The following is a 19364-nucleotide window of genomic DNA, read 5'->3' as shown; positions in this document are numbered from 1 at the left end:
TGTAAACGAAACGAAAAATCATTCAATGTAAAAGAAAATTAAAACTACATTTCAAGAATGAAAAATCAAATGTATTGAGCTATTTAAGGGCTTTGTTTTATAACTGATTCAATACACCCCTTACACTAAATTTCAATTTCTGATGAAAAATAACACTATCGCATCCACACCACTTATAATAATATTCAAATTATTATATGTTTTATATTTTTTGAAATATCATTTATAAAAGTCTTACTTACAAAAGAATACGGGTATTTATAGTTTTGCTTTGTGAAATTGTAAGTAGATCTATCAAGTCTTCCGACGACCTTTACTCTGATACAATGTAATAGGCCGCAATCGAGAAGTTGACGGCCAATCTTTTTTTAGTAACGGAAAACCCCTCTTGTGACGTCACACAAAAACCTCCTATGAATCTCGTTGTGGAAAAACAGGGCTTTATGCGTGCGCATTAAATACAGTTTAGCACAGGTTAGTCGGTGACACCACTTTGCACCATGATTGAATTTTTCTTGAGAAGAGACACCCTTTAAATGAAAAAATCCATATCAGAAATGTTGTCCCTGATCAGCCTGTGCGTAATGCACCATCTGATTGTTTGAACCTTTATGCACATACATTAAGGCCAGTTTTCCCAAAATGTAGCTTATATTATTATCTTCTATAGAAAATGATTATTTGGATTTCTCTCATTACACACTAATGACCTGTGCTACATTTATTTTTGCCGTTCTCTGTGAAAAGGGGCTTTAATGCTGGTGCGTAAAGTGTCATCCCAGATTAGCCTGTGGAGACCGCACAGGCTAATAAGGGACGACACTTTCCGCTTTTATGATATTTTTCGTTTCAAGAAAGTCTCTTTTTTTGCAAATATCTAGTTTAGGCGGAAAATTTCGTCCCTTATTAAAATATTACATGCCTTTTTATTTGTAAAAAAGGGCCAAACTGCTTTCTTATGATAAGAAGCTATGGTGGCATAGAGCTGCATTGATACAATTAAATTAAAATAGTAATAATTATCTGGCACAAGTGTTTCCATAAATGGTACCCGAACATTCAGATAAATATCATAATAAATAAGTAGCAATACAATATTTGCCTCTAATGCTAAGTAAGGCAGCAATATTTCAAGATACTATCTTTCTAATTGAGATATAGAACAATAATTATCTAATAATGCATATCATAGCAAATATATATTCCTAATGACCACTTAGGTCTTTGTTGACTAAAATCCTATTGTCAATTTGAGGAATTGTATTTGGTGGTGACATTGAACTATATTATAATAATCACACAAGTTTTCAAACATTTTCGCGTTAACCACTCACCGTTCTCTATTGCATACAAGATGGCCATTTAGTGCTTGTAAGTACATGACACAAGTATATTTAATTGAAATAGCTTAGTCTGCTCACTTATTCATTACCACGTAATTTTGCCCGAGGTCTTCCGCCATATCTTGCTATCGCACAATTTATCAAGATATACTTATCTGTTTAATTAAACCTTTACATAATAAAATTCCTGTCGTTAAGTTAGGTAAGAGTTCAAACACATATCACAGAATACAAAATATAACTCAAGCAATACATAGAAGTACAACGAAAACAATGTATGTATAACCCCCTCCCCACAATTTGGTTTTCTTGAAAATATGCAAGCAATGCCCACATGAAGTTGTGGCACCTAAATGTATGCAATAGCTTTAATGTTTTTATTAGATTTGACAGAGTAGCCTAGTTTTTGAACACACATAACCCAGATTAATCATTTTGATAAAGTCTCATTCAGGCTTGAGTCCTAAATGTGACATTGGTAACAATATTTTCTTAGTATTTACCTGCTGACCCAGTTTTATGATACCCATGAGCCACATTTGAAATCGTCTGAGCTATTATAGAGATAAACATTATGACCAATTTTCATCAAGACTGAGTCTACATATACATGTATGTATTTATGGAGCAGTCACTAGGTTTCTTAATAAACTTACCTGGGTTTCTGTATATGTTGGCCATTTGTTTAGATAACCATTCTGGAGGCGACCCAGGGTCTTTCTATACGCGATGTGAAGCATCCAGTACAATGCGCCTCGGTCTAACCTTTTGCATGCTGGGAAATTTGTCGTCTGCTTAAATGTCGTCTGCAGAATTTCTAAAATTAGCGTTTTCTTCTATTTTTTTTCAAAGAATACTTTCAGAATAGCAAACAGTTTGGATCCTGATGAGACGCCACGTTCTGTGGCGTCTCATCTGGATCCAAACTGTTTGCAAAGGCCTTTAAAATTCGGTTCCCGCACTGAAAGGGCTAAACTATCTTGTGGAAAACATTAATAGCTAGCTTAGTTGAAGCGCGACATTGAACCAGCATAGTTTTGTTTCAATCTATTTATTTTACATCTTTTGCATCAAAAGCCTTATGCTGACATAAACACTCTTGACACCTGCAATAATTAACTCTATGCACAAACAAAAGAAGTAAAAAAACATGCAGTTTTAAATTGTTTTTATGTTTTATACATAATATCATAGACTATAATTTATTTACCAATAAACTAACTTCAGCAATTTGGCTAGTATTTATAAAATATTAATACACGGTATAATCATTGTACGTCAGTATAAATTCACAAAGCACTTGAACAAATTGTACAGAAATATTAACTTCCGTATGAACAAGTTTCAGTGTAAATCTATTGCTTAAGGAAGAAAACATTTAATTAAATTGTCGATATCATTATAAGTTCTAAAAAGTATCGCTTAAAAGTCAGTTGACTCAGAAAGCACTACGCAAATTGACACACGGTTACATATCTAAATGATAGTACATTATTTTTTATATCTAATCCTGTTTCTGTTGGCTTTTTAGTGGTAATATGAAGATTTACGTAATTTGGATAATTTTGTTTGCCAGGTTTCTGACAGTATGTGGTAAGTTTACAATTTGTTAAAAATAAGGGCGTTTTTTATAGCTTTAAATTTGCATACATAAATTCTCAAAGCTCAATTTATTTACTTTTTAAATAAATAATTTGGTTTTTAAAAGCCAGAAACTAAACGAGAAAACAAGAAAAGTCGAGTGTGCTGTCTTCCGACTGCTTTTGTTATATGTTTGAGTACCGAAAGACCATTTGGGTGATGATTAGTTTAATTTGTTGAAGTGTTTGTATATCAATATTCTGTTCTGTTGTTTTTTTATATTGTATGTACACAATATTAAGGTATCCCGTTAAAAATCTCTATGTATTAAATGCAAATATTGTGAGTGATTAAATAATCTACAATAACTACAATAACACGTCCGAATTAAAATGTAAAATTCTGAAATGTTTATAACTGAGAATTGAACTTTTTTATACAAAAGATGACAACTTTTCAATATTTGTATAGTATTTAAATATATATTTTGCAACGCATTCTTTTGTAAGAAATTATGTTTACATTGTTTATCGCTTAATAAACAACGCTTTTGAGTTTTTATTTGAAAGTCTTCTTTTGATACATAGATACTTTATAGACATATATTACTCGTGACTCAATTGAAAAAAAACATTTGAAGCTCAATAATATAAGAAAAAAACTGATATAGTAAAATACTAAAACTGGACATGTAAATAGTTTTCGTTTGCATATGCAGAGGCAAGAACCGAAGTCACTGCTTTTTAAGAAGATAGAAAAAGCATACTTTTTTAGTGTCATGTTGTGTTTGAATGTATCCAACGATTTGAAGAAAGGTTTAAACGACAAGGCCTGCCAATAAATTTCAGTACACAGTGACAATAACATAGTATATACAATATTTTTAAACAAAATCGTTGATGAGACAATCATAAGATTAGCTTTTAATTGTTAAAAGCATTAGCCAAAACAAATGAAATAAACTGATTCGATGCTTGCAATAGTCCCCAACAATTGAATGAAAATGCAGAGTAACAAGAAACATTATCGCTATGTGCATCATCAATATTTATCAGCATTCCAAAACCAAATGTTACGCATTCAAGTATATCAAAGAAGGTTGTGTGCAAACTTCATGTAGTGTTTTATTGCATATGAGGCGGGCAGAGATCAAGGAAAAGTTTCTTAAGAAACAGTTTCTTACGAAAAAAGAAAGGCTTTCTGATCAATATCTTGACAACCACGCGCCGTTTCAAATGTTCTACATTGATGTACATTATATTCTTACCTCCCTCAGAATTTTACATAGAAATTGCCATGCCAAGGTAACAGTTACTAAAGAATTTTAATTATTTTGTTCAGAATATATGTTATAGTCTTTTGAATTTCCATTTTCTTGTTTTTAATATTTCACATGTCTATTGATTCAACTGAAACATTTAAATTGCATTGCCACTCCATATCAAAGAGTTGTACAGAGTTATTTCCCTTTAAAACAAAGATGTAATGCTTTATACCAGGTCACATTCGTTAATGTAAATTTGATGGTTTGACTGGAACATTTTGTCAATGTCTATACGATGTATTGACTTAAAATGTGGGCATACTTTGTCATGAAATTCATGAAATTTGGTCAGAATATTGTTCTCACTGATATATTGGATTAGTTTGAAAATAATTATGTTTGCTTGAAAAAAAATGGCTTCCAAGGGGCGGGGCATTTTTCCTTTTATGGCCATCGTAAAATCTTGTTAACACTCTAGAGGCCACATTTACTGTCTGATCTTCATGAAACTTGGTCAGAAGATTTATCCCGATAATATCTTGGATGAGTTAAAAAATGATGCCGGTTGGTTGAAAAACATGGCTGCCAGGGGGCGGGGCATTTTTCCTTATATGGCTATAGTAAAACCTTGTTAACACTCTAGAGGCCACATTTATTTACCGATCTTCGTGAAACTTGGTCATAAGATGTGGCCCAATAATATCTTGTTATCTCAGATGAGCGACTTTGGGCCTTTCAGGCCCTCTTGTTTTCTTACCCACATTTTTCGTACCCAATTTTTTTCGTACCCAAATTTTTTTGTTATTTTTTTTTGTACCCAAAATTTGTGTACCCACATTTTTTTTGTAACCAAAATTTTAGTACCCACAATTTTTTTTACCCAAAGTTTTAGTACCCATATTTGTTACATACCCGTATTTTTCTTACCAAATATTTTTTCAAACCCCAATTTTTTGGTGGCATAATTTTTTCGTATCCCAGATTTTTCGTAAAACATTTTTTTCCTAACCAAAATTTTCGTACCCACATTTTTTTTGTTTCCAAAATTTTGGTGAGGAAAAAAATGTAGGTCGCCGTGGTGTAATGGATATGTTGTCCACCTAGCGACCGGGAGGTCACGGGTTCGATCCCCATCGCGGAAGCGTTCTTTAGATCTCCCCCAAAGACACCAAGTACTGGTTCTAGTCCCAGGAAATGGACCCGAGAGCGTTGATTATATAAGCCTTAGGCTTTCGATGCAATCGAGCTAAAATAAATAGGCTTAAACTAAAGGTCAAGGTCGCTTATGACAAGCTTTCATTTATGCAAAATTGTACCCACAGCCAAGTGTTGGCACCCGCTATGTGTTGCTCTTGTTTATAGTAATGAGAGAATTTTGGCGAAGATAGTTTCCTCTAACGAGAATATCAGAGAAAAAGACAGACATGATCGGTGATTCGGAATTTAATAGTTTGCGTGTTCCCCTATTACTACACACACGCACAGCGACAGGGAACCTATATAAATAGTTCCGGATTTTTTTGTTTTTTGTCGATGTGTTCAAGAGAATGATTAGTGGCACAGTTTTCTGATGCAAAACAGTTCAGAAACAAATAAGGAAATCAAAGTTTTTCTTTAATTCAAAGATGATTTTAAAGGAGTCCGACAGACTCCCTTGACAAAAAAAAGGAGTCCAAGTCTCTTTTTAAGGAGTCTAAGGACTCGCGTTAGTGTATCAATTGAAAATCTCGGTGGTTTTGTTATACCAAGCACACTAAGCTGCCCATAATGTGTACTCCTCCACGAAAAAATCGTAGACAATTAGTAACTTAGGAGACTTGAGATGAAAACTTATTGTTAATCTCGTGAAATAGTGCATTTCATGCACATCACATTAAAATCAAAACATTCATTTCTACGCGTAACTAAATAAAAAAAACACCAAATTATTTGTATCTTTATCGTTATGGTCTTTCAGAGAATTATTATTGAAACAATTACAGTACCGTATACTTATTAAATAAAGAGCAAATTGCGAATTAAGGGGACATATGAAACCATTTTACGTTGCTATGCACACCTGTTGCTTAAGCCTTACATCATTTGAACAAGATGGCGGGCAATAAAGAAAATAAATTGTAACTCTCAGCAAAATTGGCAAATAACGATTGAATTTACGATTGTGGATCATACATTTAGAAGGGATTAATGAAATGCCTGTGATAATCAACGATGCATTAAACTTATCAACGATGCATTAAACTTATTAGATACCAACAAGATATTTATTTATTAATCAACTCGGTGGATGTATGTCACAGAAACGGGTGTTTGAAAATTAGACTTCAGCTTTCTCTCAAGGTTAAAACATCTGAAAAAATTATCGTGAAAATGGGATAAGACAAACATGGTTTCATTTATATGTTAGTGGATCTGTGCATAATCAGACTAATTTGCATATATTGCTTTATTAGTCCCCTACCAGTGAAAACGGAGAGGGACTTATGGATTGCGCTCTGTGTGTCTGTCAGTCTTTGCTGGATCCTGCGATAACTTAAAAAAGTTCTTCATATTTTTTCATGAAACTTAATCCATGGACAGATGGCAATATGGAGATTATGCACGTCATTTCAATTTGTTCCTACATCAGGAATTCTGGTTGCTAAGGCAACAAATAGACTAGAAATATTGCTGAAAATGGTGGATCCTTCGATAACTTTAAAAGTTTTCATATTTTTTCATGAAACTTGAAACATGGACAGATGGCAATACGGTTAGTAGGGGACTTTTATTGCTTGGCAGTAGTCATGTTATGTTTGTCATGTTATACAGTTTACTGTAACAGCATGGAAGACATTGCCAGATAAATATAATAAAAATAATAACAGTAAGTTAAATACATCAATTTATTATATGTTTTCAGCACCCGATTGTATAAACAGTTAAACCGGCGGTTAACCACATACCGGCTGTTAAAAGTCGGTAACATGTTGGTTACTGGTCGGTAAGCGTTTGTATAAAATTTGGTTAGTTATACCGATCGGTTAAAACCCAGTTAAAACATACCCTGCTTCCCTAGGTGGGTAAGTACAAGTAACCGAGAGGTTACCTACACAAAATGGCCGCGACGCGCGACATTATTAAAGCTAACCATCGACGACCTTCACAATTTCGACGAGTAAACAACAAATTGCAGCGACTGACACTTTATTTGACTTAATTTACAGGGCAATACGATTTCCGACTTCGGACGACGAATATAAGGACGCACAGAACGTGTTTTTTATATTCTGTTATGGGTATGCTGTGTGTGATCCGATGCATCAATGGCGCCCATGTTAAAATCATTCCTCCGAGAACAGGGAACGACAAAAGAACAAACAAAAAACAAAACACGTTCGAACTAGTATCTTACCTTTAATAATCCTTTAAAATCCATAAATAATCCATTTAATTCAATAATTGACGATTTTGCATCTAGGGTCTTTAATAATTATTTTAGCATAGTTAAATAAAGACCCTTATGCCATCCTATCACTATATTCAAATAAGTTTAATAACTCAATAAACTTTCTTCTTCGTCACACGCCACGTCATGTACTCTATGTACATTACTGCTGTTAAAATGAACCGGAGCAGTTTATCAAATGAGCCTTGTTCTGAGAAAATTGGGCTTAATGCATGTGCGTAAAGTGTCATCCCAGATTAGCCTGTGTGGTCCTCACAGGCTAATCAGGGACGACACATTCCGCCTAAACTTGATTTTCGGTAAGGAGGGACTTCCTTGAAAATAAAAATACCAGAAAAGCGGAAAGTGTCGCCCCTGAATAGATGGTGTGGACTGCACAGGCTAATCTGGGACAACACTTTACGCACATGCATTAAGCCAAGATTCCTCAGAACGCGGCTTAAATAATAGCCGTTGGTGAACTCAGTTGCATTTGCAGATTTCTGCATACAAAGATATATTTAAACTTGAACAATGTTTAATTTGTCTATGGTAAATTTTCTTATTGTACAAGAAACTAATTTAATGTTTTAATAAACAAAGAATGGAAAACATCCTATTACACAACAGATAAATGAATGCATTATACCGTGTACAAAATGGGACATTCCGAATTCCAGTGTGGTGCTATTTTTAACATCTTATACTTAACACATCTCTATGCCTAACGGGAATTAAATCGGAAAGCAAATAGCGCAGATTATTTATGAATTGTGCGAAATTTGTTTGGCTTGTTGCACCTTCTAAAATGTCAAAAGTATATGCACGGATTATAAACAATGAACATTGAACGAAATAAGGAAAATGTGATAAATTGACAATTCAAATGTCGTTATGCAGTACATTTACATGTGAAATAAGTCGCGTTTAGAAATTAATCGTCAAAAAGACTCGCACTTTTCTCAACTGCAATATGCAATATTGGACTACAGACAGAGTGATTTTCTGATGTAATTTTAAGTTAATGATATACTTAGCTTGTGCTTTGAATGTGTAAAAACCGTTATTTTGAGAAAGATATTATTTCCCGTATTATTTTATAACGCAGTCATGCAAACGGGATATAAGACAAATTAGAAGAATAGGCTAGCATGTTACGACGACCATGTATACTTTTTATGTTACATCTAGAACAACTAGAAGAATTAGACGTCTTTGCAAGCACTCTCTTGCAGTTTGGAAGCAACAGGGATTCCGCTAAATGATGCAAATCCCGACATCATTATCAATGTGTCCCTGGTCATTTTGATGAACTCATAGTTAAAATGTACACTTTATTTTATTGTGAATTCATCTGTAAATGAATTTCATAAAAAATAATTCATGTGGCTGTTTATTAGCGTGACACTTCGCGCGAAAATTACGTCATTAGAAAATGCATTGTGGGAATGTTTTGGTTAAAGTTACCGGTGGTTAAATTCCACTATGCGCGGTTAGGTTACTTTGCGGTATATCGTGTTTATACAATCGAGTTACCTTGAAGGTTACTAAAGGTTACAATACACTAAATGATCGCTTCATGTAGGGCTGTACTCTCTAAAAAAATATCATAGTTGACAGGAAGGCATGTTTTACACTTTTTACCATTATTCAGGTGTTATCTTGCGGAGATAATGGTAGGGCATGAATAGGTGTTCACTACTGAATCCCTGAAATATGACATACTTGAAGACTATAGTAAACCATTGCACTAGAAAAGGTTACATTCCACTAAGAAACGGCCGGAAAAAAAAGTTGCAAAAACAGTCGATTTTGATTTGTGTCAAGTTCTTTCTTGCATTGTACATGACATATCTTTTTTATTGCATAAATCGATTCCGCTTAGAATGACCTTTAAGAAAAGGTATGGTTATGGGGGTCTCTATGTGCAAAATGTTGCATTTATTTTCGCTCAAAGTTGTCGCTTTTACATTGAATTATATAGGGAAACTATTTGGTGTATTATGACCTAAACCTGAATAACCGCAAACTTACCAAGGTTTGAATGTTACCGAGCGGTAACTTTAACCAGCGTTTATACAATCGGGTGCCGTAGGCTTATAGAGAAATATCAGTGAATTAAGACTGATAATTTCAATGTTTCAAACAGTGAAAATTAACAGTGAAAATTATCGATAATTTTCACTGGTTACTGTGAAATGACGTCATTTTTTTAATGAACTGACGTCATTATCCCAGCAAAATTCTTTAGTTAAACTCTTTAACAATGTATATAAACTGTGAAAAAAAAGCATGGAATGAAAAAAAATGGTTGGATTCGGTGGAATATCGATTTTAATTCACTCATGATCATAAAAAATATATTTTTTCTATGATCACTTTTGAATTAAAATCGATAATCCACTTTATCCAACAAATATCCTCTATTATCATTAAACGTGCTCGTTTATAAAAAAAAAATTACCACAACTTCCTCTGATGCGATTAAATTTTTCTCCCAAAATCAGGTATTCACGGAATGTTTTGCTCATGGTGTGCTTTTGTGATCGCCTTTTGTCCGTTTGATATATTGACAATAATATTGCTGTGAACATATACAAGTTAATTGTTTTTTATGCCCCCAGTTCGAATGATCAGGTGGTTAATTGATTTTGGCCTGTCTCTCAGTCTGTCTGTCATTGTATGTGTGTGTCTGTCCCAAAACTTTAACCTTGCTCATAAAATGAAAACTCTTGGTTCTATGTTCTTTTAACTTCACATGTGCATGCATCTCATTGAGATCTACAATCAAGCATGGTTTGAGATCACTAGGTCAAAGGTTAAGGTCACTGTGACCGTATGGCATAGGGCTACCAAATTTGGTATGTAGTAATATCTAATAGTCCTCTACCAAATTTGTTCAAATTATGCCCCTGGGGTCAAATTTGTATTTTTATAAAGAGGAAATTATGTACATGAATATACATTTATTGGTACTAAATATGAAATATTTGCACTATTGTTTAAGAGTTGCAATGTTTATTTCGGATTTTTTATCATTTAACTGACTAAACAAAAGCCCTTTATACATGTTTTACTTGACTGTAACCAGTGTTTTTGTCAACCAGTCAGTGCGCATGCGCGGAAAATCCCGAATGTAAACAATAACAATTAACTCGTCTATAGATTCTTAAATACACCATTTAATATTAACCTCTTTAAGAGTATTTATTTAATTCAGCATTTTTAAAATTAAATATCATATGCTGAAAACATTAACACATATTAACAAACACGCTTTTTCGTTCTTGCTGTGTTAATGATGTATTAAATGGAGATAAAATAATATTTAATTTGTTTACCTTTCAATATTTTGCACATGACATCCTGAGTTCAATGCTATTTCAGTAAACTGTACAGCGTGACAAACATAATGAAGCAGAATATGCATATGAATCTGATTATACACAGATCCGCTTACATATAAATCAAATCATGTTTGTCTCTTTCCTTTTTCGAACGATACTCATCTTAAATGCTATAATTTTGTGAGTAGACTGACTGAACTCCAATCTTCCAACACTGATTTCCGTGACGCACATTCACTGTGCAGATTACTATGCGCATATAAAATATTTGTGTTTTTTTATATTTCAAACGAAGTATTTTGCGTTAATTTACACAGGCATTACATTGTAAATTATTCCCTAATATCCATATGATATCCGTTGTTAATGTGAATGTTATTTATCATTTTCGCCACTCATCGCAAATTTCTCGTCTGCTTGCCGCCATCTTGGACGTGTGTAAAAACAGGATACTCAATCGGGATACATCGACTATCGTCAGTATCCTCCACAATATACAGAGAGATGTGTGGATAGCAAAGTAAAATTGTATTCGGCTTCATTCGCGAACAATATGTAAGTCAGTTGTCGTTTGGCAACGACTTGACAAGCTCAATCGGCACTTGTTCTACGAAATTATCGCTTAATGACATTGTTATCTTGTTGGCTTTATTGGGAAAAATTTTGTCATTTTTGGTGAAATTTCGGTCAGATTTTTGGGAAAAAAGGTTGATTTTTGCAATTAGGAAGCAGCCGAATGTTGGCGTTAATTTTGGGCAAAAAAAAAATCACTGAAAGCAACTGAAGTGCGTCATTACCCATAATTAAATGGCTGTCACCCTGCTCGCTTATTGAAATGCAAGCGCAGGTCGGGAACAAAGCTCTTTCTCTATCTTCTTTCAGTTTCAACAGAAACATCCACAGACTATTGTTTCACTCACTTAATGGGGTAATCAACAAAATATGTAAATTGCATACACATAAATTATTCCTTACCAATTGTTTAACTTGTTTTCATCTGCCATGGTGATTTCCAGCAAACAAAAATAAGGGCGTCAAAAATTAAATCTGGCGCCCATATAGCTAAGGCAAAAAAAAGAAGGTCCGTTTCGGGTCTCCCGACCGTGTCTACCGAATTGGCGCCGACCCTCAACAACAACAAAAATCTTCCATTTCCGTTCATAAAAGATGTTATACATGTATCAAGCAAGCAAAGCATATATATACATGTATTTCTTATAAGAAGCTTAAGTAGCCTTTAATTCTAGTACCCGAAAGACAAAAAACTATAAAAACAAGAGGGCCAAGATGGCCCTAGTTCGCTCACCTGAGAGGAGTCGGTTCATTCAATCTTTACCAATTAATCGTCAAACTTGACCTAGATATTGTCCAGACAAACATCCGGGTCAAGTTTCATCATAATTGAACCAAAACTCTGGCATATGGAGTGTTTTTATTTTTGTAAGATTTGACCTGGTGAACTATAATTTGAGTGACCCCCCCTTACCAAACATCAAACATTGCTTACAAAAATAAATATTATGACCAAGATTCATAAAATCTGAAACAAAATTGTGACCTCTAGAGTGTTTACAAGGATTTTGTATAATATAATGAAAATTTGGACAATCTAAGGGCAATAATTATGGCATTAATTATGTGATATATATAAAACCAATCTGTGTATTAAGTTTCATGATGATTGGGCAAAAAATGTGATTTCTAGAGTGTTCACAAGCTTTTTTTACTATATACTGTGAAACCATTATTATTCGTCAGACATTAATTTTCGTCTTCTTTTCGTCCTTTCGACCGATGGACAAATTCAAGATCCTAACGAACAATCATGTCCCATATTTGAAACAAATAAGATTGAATACCGTAGGCATGAGGCATAAGAAAACTGCCCCCCCCCCCCGGCAGCCATGTTATTCAACTGACCGGAACCATTTTCGAACTCAACTCTTGGTTTGGTTAACATACATGATAAACAGGAGTTTCTAGCTGTGTTTATTCAGATTTCATATGTCAGCTATTATTATGTTTACAATTTATTATGCCCCCCTTCGAAGAAGAGGGGGTATATTGCTTTGCACATGTCGGTCCGTCTGTCGGTCCGTCCACCAGGTGGTTTCCGGATGATAACTCAAGAACGCTTGGGCCTAGGATCATGAAAATTCATAGGTACATTGATCATGACTCGCAGATGACCCCTATTGATTTTGAGGTCACTAGGTCAAAGGTCAAGGTCACAGTGACCCGAAATAGTAAAATGGTTTCCGGATGATAACTCAAGATCACTTACGCCTAGGATCATGAAACTTCATAGGTACATTGATCATGACTCGCAGATGACTCCTATTGATTTTCAGGTCACTAGGGCAGAGGTCAAGGTCACAGTGACCCAAAATAGTAAAATGGTTTCCAGATGAAAACTCAAGAACGCTTATGCCTAGGATCATGAAACTTCGTAGGTAGATTGATAATGGATGGCAGATGACCCCTATTGATTTTCAGGTCACTATGTCAAAGGCCAAGGTCAGGGTGACCCGAAATAGTAAAACAGTTTCTGGATGATAACTCAAGAACGCTTATGCCTAGGATCATGAAACTTTATAGGTACATTGATCATGACTCGCAGATGACCCCTATTGATTTTCAGGTCACTAGGTCAAAGGTCAAGGTCACAGTGACCCGAAATAGTAAAATGGTTTTCGGTTGATAACTCAAGAACGCTTGGGCCTAGGATCATGAAACTTCATAGGTACATTGATCATGACTTGCAGATGACCCCTATTGATTTTGAGGTCACTAGGTCAAAGGTTAAGGTCACGGTGACCCAAAATAGTAAAATGGTTTCCAAATGATAACTCAAGAACGCTTATGCCTAGGATCATGAAACTTCATAGGTACATTGATCATGACTAGCAGATGACCCCTATTGATTTTCAGGTCACTAGGTCAAAGGTCAAGGTCACAGTGACCCAAAATAGTAAAATGGTTTCCGGATGATAACTCAAGAACGCTTATGCATAGGATCATGAAACTTGATAGGTAGTTTGATCATGACTCGCAGTTGACCCCTATTGATTTTCAGGTCACTATATCAAAGGTCAAGGTCAGGGTGACCTGAAATAGTAAAATGGTTTCCGGATGATAACTCAAGAACGCTAATGGCTACGATCATGAAACTTCATAGGTACATTGATCATGACTCGCAGATGACCCCTATTGATTTTCAGGTCACTAGGTCAAAGGTCAAGGTCATGGTGACCCGAAATAGTAAAATGGTTTCCGGATGATAACTCAAGAAAGCTTATGCCTAGGATCATGAAACGTCATAGGTACATTGATCATGACTCGCAGATGACCCCTATCGATTTTGAGGTCACTAGGTCATTTCATGGTGACCCGAAATAGTAAAATGGTTTCTGGATGTTAACTGAAGAACTCTTTTTTCTAGGATCATGAAACTTGATAGGTAGATTGATCATGACTCGCAGATGACCCCTATTGATTTTCAGGTCACTAGGTCAAAGTTCAAGGTCACAGTGACCCAAAATAGTAAAATGGTTTCCGGATGATAACTCAAGAACGCTTATGCCTAGGATCATGAAACTTGATAGGTAGTTTGATCATGACTCGCAGTTGACCCCTATTGATTTTCAGGTCACTATATCAAAGGTCAAGGTCAGGGTGACCTGAAATAGTAAAATGGTTTCCGGATGATAACTCAAGAACGCTAATGGCTACGATCATGAAACTTCATAGGTACATTGATCATGACTCGCAGATGACCCCTATTGATTTTGAGGTCACTAGGTCAAAGGTCAAGGTCATGGTGACCCGAAATAGTAAAATGGTTTCCGGATGATAACTCAAGAAAGCTTATGCCTAGGATCATGAAACGTCATAGGTACATTGATCATGACTCGCAGATGACCCCTATCGATTTTGAGGTCACTAGGTCATTTCATGGTGACCCGAAATAGTAAAATGGTTTCTGGATGTTAACTGAAGAACTCTTTTTTCTAGGATCATGAAACTTGATAGGTAGATTGATCATGACTCGCAGATGACCCCTATTGATTTTCAGGTCACTAGGTCAAAGGTCAAGGTCATTGTGACCCGAAATAGTAAAATGGTTTCCGGATGATAACTCAAGAACGCTTATGGCTAGGATCATGAAACTTCATAGGTACATTGATCATGACTGGCAGTACCTATTGATTTTCAGGTCACTAGGTCAAAGGTCAAGGTCACATTGACAAAAAACATATTCACACAATGGCTGTCACTACAACGGAGAGCCCATATGGGGGGCATGCATGTTTTACAAACAGCCCTTGTTAGGACTTTGTTTAATGCTGCTTAGTTTAGTATTACCATTGATGCTACCAAAGTGTATTTAGTTTCACCAATTATATCAGCTATGGGACCGCCTTAAACACTCATTTTTCGTTGCCAAACACTGCATTTATGTAACAAATAACATTTTTATCCATGCTTTATTGTTGAATTGTAGAACTACAGGTAGCATATGTATGGCATCATGCATGACTTTGTCTTTTTGTGCAGGCCAGGTAAACATAGCTGCCGGCGGCGTGACTTCGCAAACCTTGGATCTTGACTGGGCTGGCTACCTGTGGACGTCTGACAAAGCAGTGGACGGCTGCGACACAGCCGCCATTTCCGCCAACTTTTCAAGCGCCTATACTGCATCCCGCTGTTGCAGCTGCAGCAATGGAGGAGCAGGCCAGCAGACGTGGACTGTAAAATTGACGACGCCGTCTGTGTTGAGCACCATAGTGATTGAAGGCCGTACCGGTACAACAATTGAATTTAAGATCATTAAAATTCATGGCTATTAATAAATTAACATTTTTGTAACACATTTTTTTAACAACATGCCGTATTTGGCTATTGTTTGTTTAAAATTCTTTGACATGTATAACGTTTTGCTTTTTCAGTGGCCAATGGGATATAAATAAAACACTGGTCGTTTTCAATTTGATAAAAAGGACCGTCATACAAGAAATAGCTTTTTTAACTGTCACATGTTAAACAATATTATGGTACTGCTGATATTTGTGAATATATTAAATATATATTAAAATTCTTCCCTGTCCAAGGCTGCTATACACGACGCAGAAATAAAAACAGCAACTTATTCTGGAGAGATAAAGGCTTTTATTTTTCAATAAGTTTGCTACATGTATTTGAACTATTCATTCACATGGCAACAACTGTGCAACATATTAAAGGAAACCCAATTTTTTATTTGATTTGAACTATTTAAGCACATGCCATCAACAATAACTTATTCAGACACAAAATACATTTTTTAAAGGATTGATTTTAAGTATTTACGCATATGTCATCAACAACAGCTTATTCTGGGGTACGTAAGGCTTTGTTTTTTTAAGATGAATATTTGAACTATTTATGCAAATGTCAACAACAAAAAACTTTTTGTAGTGAACGTAAGGCTTTATTTTTTAGATATTTCTTTTTGAACTTTTCTTGCACATGTCACAACATGTTGTAGACATAGCCATCCAACTGACCGGCTTCACGGTGGAGATCCAGCCCGTCAGCGGCGATCCGCCAATTCAGATCTACGACAACGCCGTCACCGGCGACCAGGTAACCAGACCGATCCGCATTGAGAACCTCGCCACAAAATTCCCCATTGTAATTGAGAGGGTCAACGTGAAGAGACCTCAGGGGCCGTTGACACTTTGTGAGGTCAAGGTCTTCTCGGGTAAGTGTACGCTTGTTACTTGATGTTTACTTTAATTAATTATCTACCACTTTGACTAATACCATTACTACTACAACAACAATGATACTACTTATAATGTTCCTCTGTGTACCAAATTATCAGATTTAATTAATTACTAAATTGTGGTACAGGGAAGTATACTACAAAGTACTCGGGGTACGGGTAAAATGTACCCAACATTTTTCGTACCCATTTTTTTTGTACCCAATTTGTTTAGTACCCAATTTTTTTTAACCAAAATTGTCGTACCCAATTTTTGTTCGTACCCACATTTTTAGCACACCTGAGCACAACGTGCTCATGGGTTGTGCTCATGGTGAGCTTTTGTGATCGCCTTTTGTCCGTCGTGCGTTGTCCGTTGTGCGACATCAACATTTGCCTTGTTCGATCTCTAGAGGCCACATTTATAGTCCAATCTTCATGAAATTTGGTCAGAAGATTGGTTTCAATGATATCTTGGATGTGTATGAAAATGGTTATGTTTGCTTTAAAAACATGGCTGCCAAGGGGAGGGGCATTTTTCCTTATATGGCTATATATGGCTATAGTAAAATCTTGTTAACGCTCTAGAGGCCACATTTATTGTCTGATCTTCATGAAACTTGGTCTGAAGATTCATCCCAATAATATCTTTGACGAGTTCGAAATGATGCCGGTTGGTTGAAAAACATGGCCGCCAGGGGGCTGGGCATTTTTCCTTACATGTATATGGCTTTAGTAAAACCTTGTTAACACTTGAGAGGCCACATTTATTGTCCGATCTTCATGAAACTTGGTCAGAAGATTTGTCCCAATGATATCTTGAATGAGTTCGAAAATGTTTTTTGTTGCTTTAAAAACATTGCTACCAGGGGCGGGGCATTTTTCCTTAAATGGCTATATATGGCCATAGTAAAACCTTGTTTACACTCTAGAGGCCATATTTATTGTCCAATCTTCATGAAATTTGTTCAGAAGATTGGTCTCAATGATATCTTGGATGAATTTGAAAATAATTATGTTTGCTTGAAAAACATGGCTTCCAAGGGGTGGGGCTTTTTTCCTTATATGGCTATAGTAAAATCGTGTTAACACTCTGGAGGCCACATTTACTGTCCTATCTTCATGAAACTTGGTCAGAAGATTCATCCGGATGATATCTTGGACAAGTTCAAAAATGATGCCGGTTGGCTGAAAAACATGGCTGCCAGGAGGTGGGGCATTTTTCCTTATATGGCTATAGTAAAACCTTGTTAACACTCTAGAGGCCACATTTATTTTCTGATCTTCATGAAACTTGGTCAGAAGAGTTGTCCCAATTATATCTTGTTATCTCAGTTGAGCGACTTAGGGCCTTTCAGGCCCTCTTGTTTGCCTAAACTGTGCGTTAAAATGTCCTTTTTGAATGTAATGTTCCATGCCCCTTTGCCCTTCTGGGAAAAACACTAAATGGCATTCTTATTTGATATATTGACAATAATATTGCTGTGAACATATACAAGTTAATTGGTTTTTATGCCCCCAGATCGAATGATCAGGTGGTATATTGTTTTTGGCCTGTCTGTCTGTCTGTCTGTCATTGTATGTGTGTTTCTGTCCCAAAACTTTAACCTTGCTCATAAAATGAAAACTCTTGGGTCTATGTTGTTTAAACTTCACATGTGCATGCATCTCATTGAGATCTACAATCAAACATGGTTTGAGATCACTAGGTCACTGTGACCTGTACATTCAAAACATAACCATGTTTCTAAAATAGCTGCAGTGCGGCTTCAAAGAACAGAAGGGGGCATTGTGTTTCACAAATACAGCTCTTGTTAAAATATAAACAGTGTTAAAACATTAAATTAAATGTGTGGGTTTCAATAGATTATACTTTAGATTAGACTTTGATCCACTGATGATCATATCATATTTTATGTAAAAGTGCAGTCATGGCCAATTTTAAGATGTTAATCAAACTGTCATTTGTGGAGGAAAACAGTTGTAAGCATACATTGTTGAATGATAAATTTTTAAAGCACTGATTTTATATTTGAATGATTAAGTGCGTAAAATGGTGAATCTGTATGGGTTTCATTTATTTTGTGAGAAAAATGCATCTGGTTGGTGATGTCCAAGTTCTTCACAATTTAAGGCAAAATTGTGCCTTTTTCTTCAATGTTGATTTTCCTATATCCAACATTAAATATTTTATCATGTTATTATCAGTTTTTACTTTTTAAATTGTACGCTATGTTTCATGTTTTAACAAAAACCAAGAAAAAAGATATGCATCTGTAATGTGCTTTTGAAGCTTAAATCTCAAAATGGTTAGTGCTCTAGTTACATTGGTGATGTCATCAATTATATTTTCTAGTAATTGTGAAATTATCAAATATTCAATTGTTTCCTTGAATTCCAAGATTTATTGTATTTATAGAAATGTTTCCTGTTCACTATGTTCAATCTTACATTCATGGCTAGTATTTCATCATGCAATACGGACATACATCATTCAAAGTACTTGAGGGTTATTTTAATACAAGTTGCAGAATGCTTAGGGATGGTTCTGGGCAATCAGACTGATAACTCTCTTAAAGTAATTTCATTACTGGAAATTTTAGTTCTCCTTTCAATTAACCAAATACTTGTTGGACCCTTACCAGTGTTGCTCTAC

At 35.3% G+C, this 19364-nt stretch overlaps 1 protein-coding gene across 1 annotated transcript in view; it reads left to right on the top strand.

Annotated features, from left to right (window-relative positions):
• Positions 1–2711: 2711 nt before the first annotated feature.
• The window catches only part of LOC127862662 (multiple epidermal growth factor-like domains protein 6), a 61453-nt gene continuing 44800 nt past the window's right edge, over positions 2712–19364 (top strand). Inside the window, exons 1-3 of the mRNA XM_052401868.1 lie at positions 2712–2936; positions 15520–15768; positions 16490–16705. Coding sequence (XP_052257828.1) covers positions 2882–2936; positions 15520–15768; positions 16490–16705 — 520 coding nt within the window. The 5' untranslated portion in view covers positions 2712–2881. The remainder of the gene's footprint in view (positions 2937–15519; positions 15769–16489; positions 16706–19364) is intronic.

The sequence above is a fragment of the Dreissena polymorpha genome, chromosome 16, assembly GCF_020536995.1.
Source record: "Dreissena polymorpha isolate Duluth1 chromosome 16, UMN_Dpol_1.0, whole genome shotgun sequence".
Classification (NCBI taxonomy): domain Eukaryota; kingdom Metazoa; phylum Mollusca; class Bivalvia; order Myida; family Dreissenidae; genus Dreissena; species Dreissena polymorpha.
This window is presented reverse-complemented; position numbering and strand designations above follow the sequence as displayed.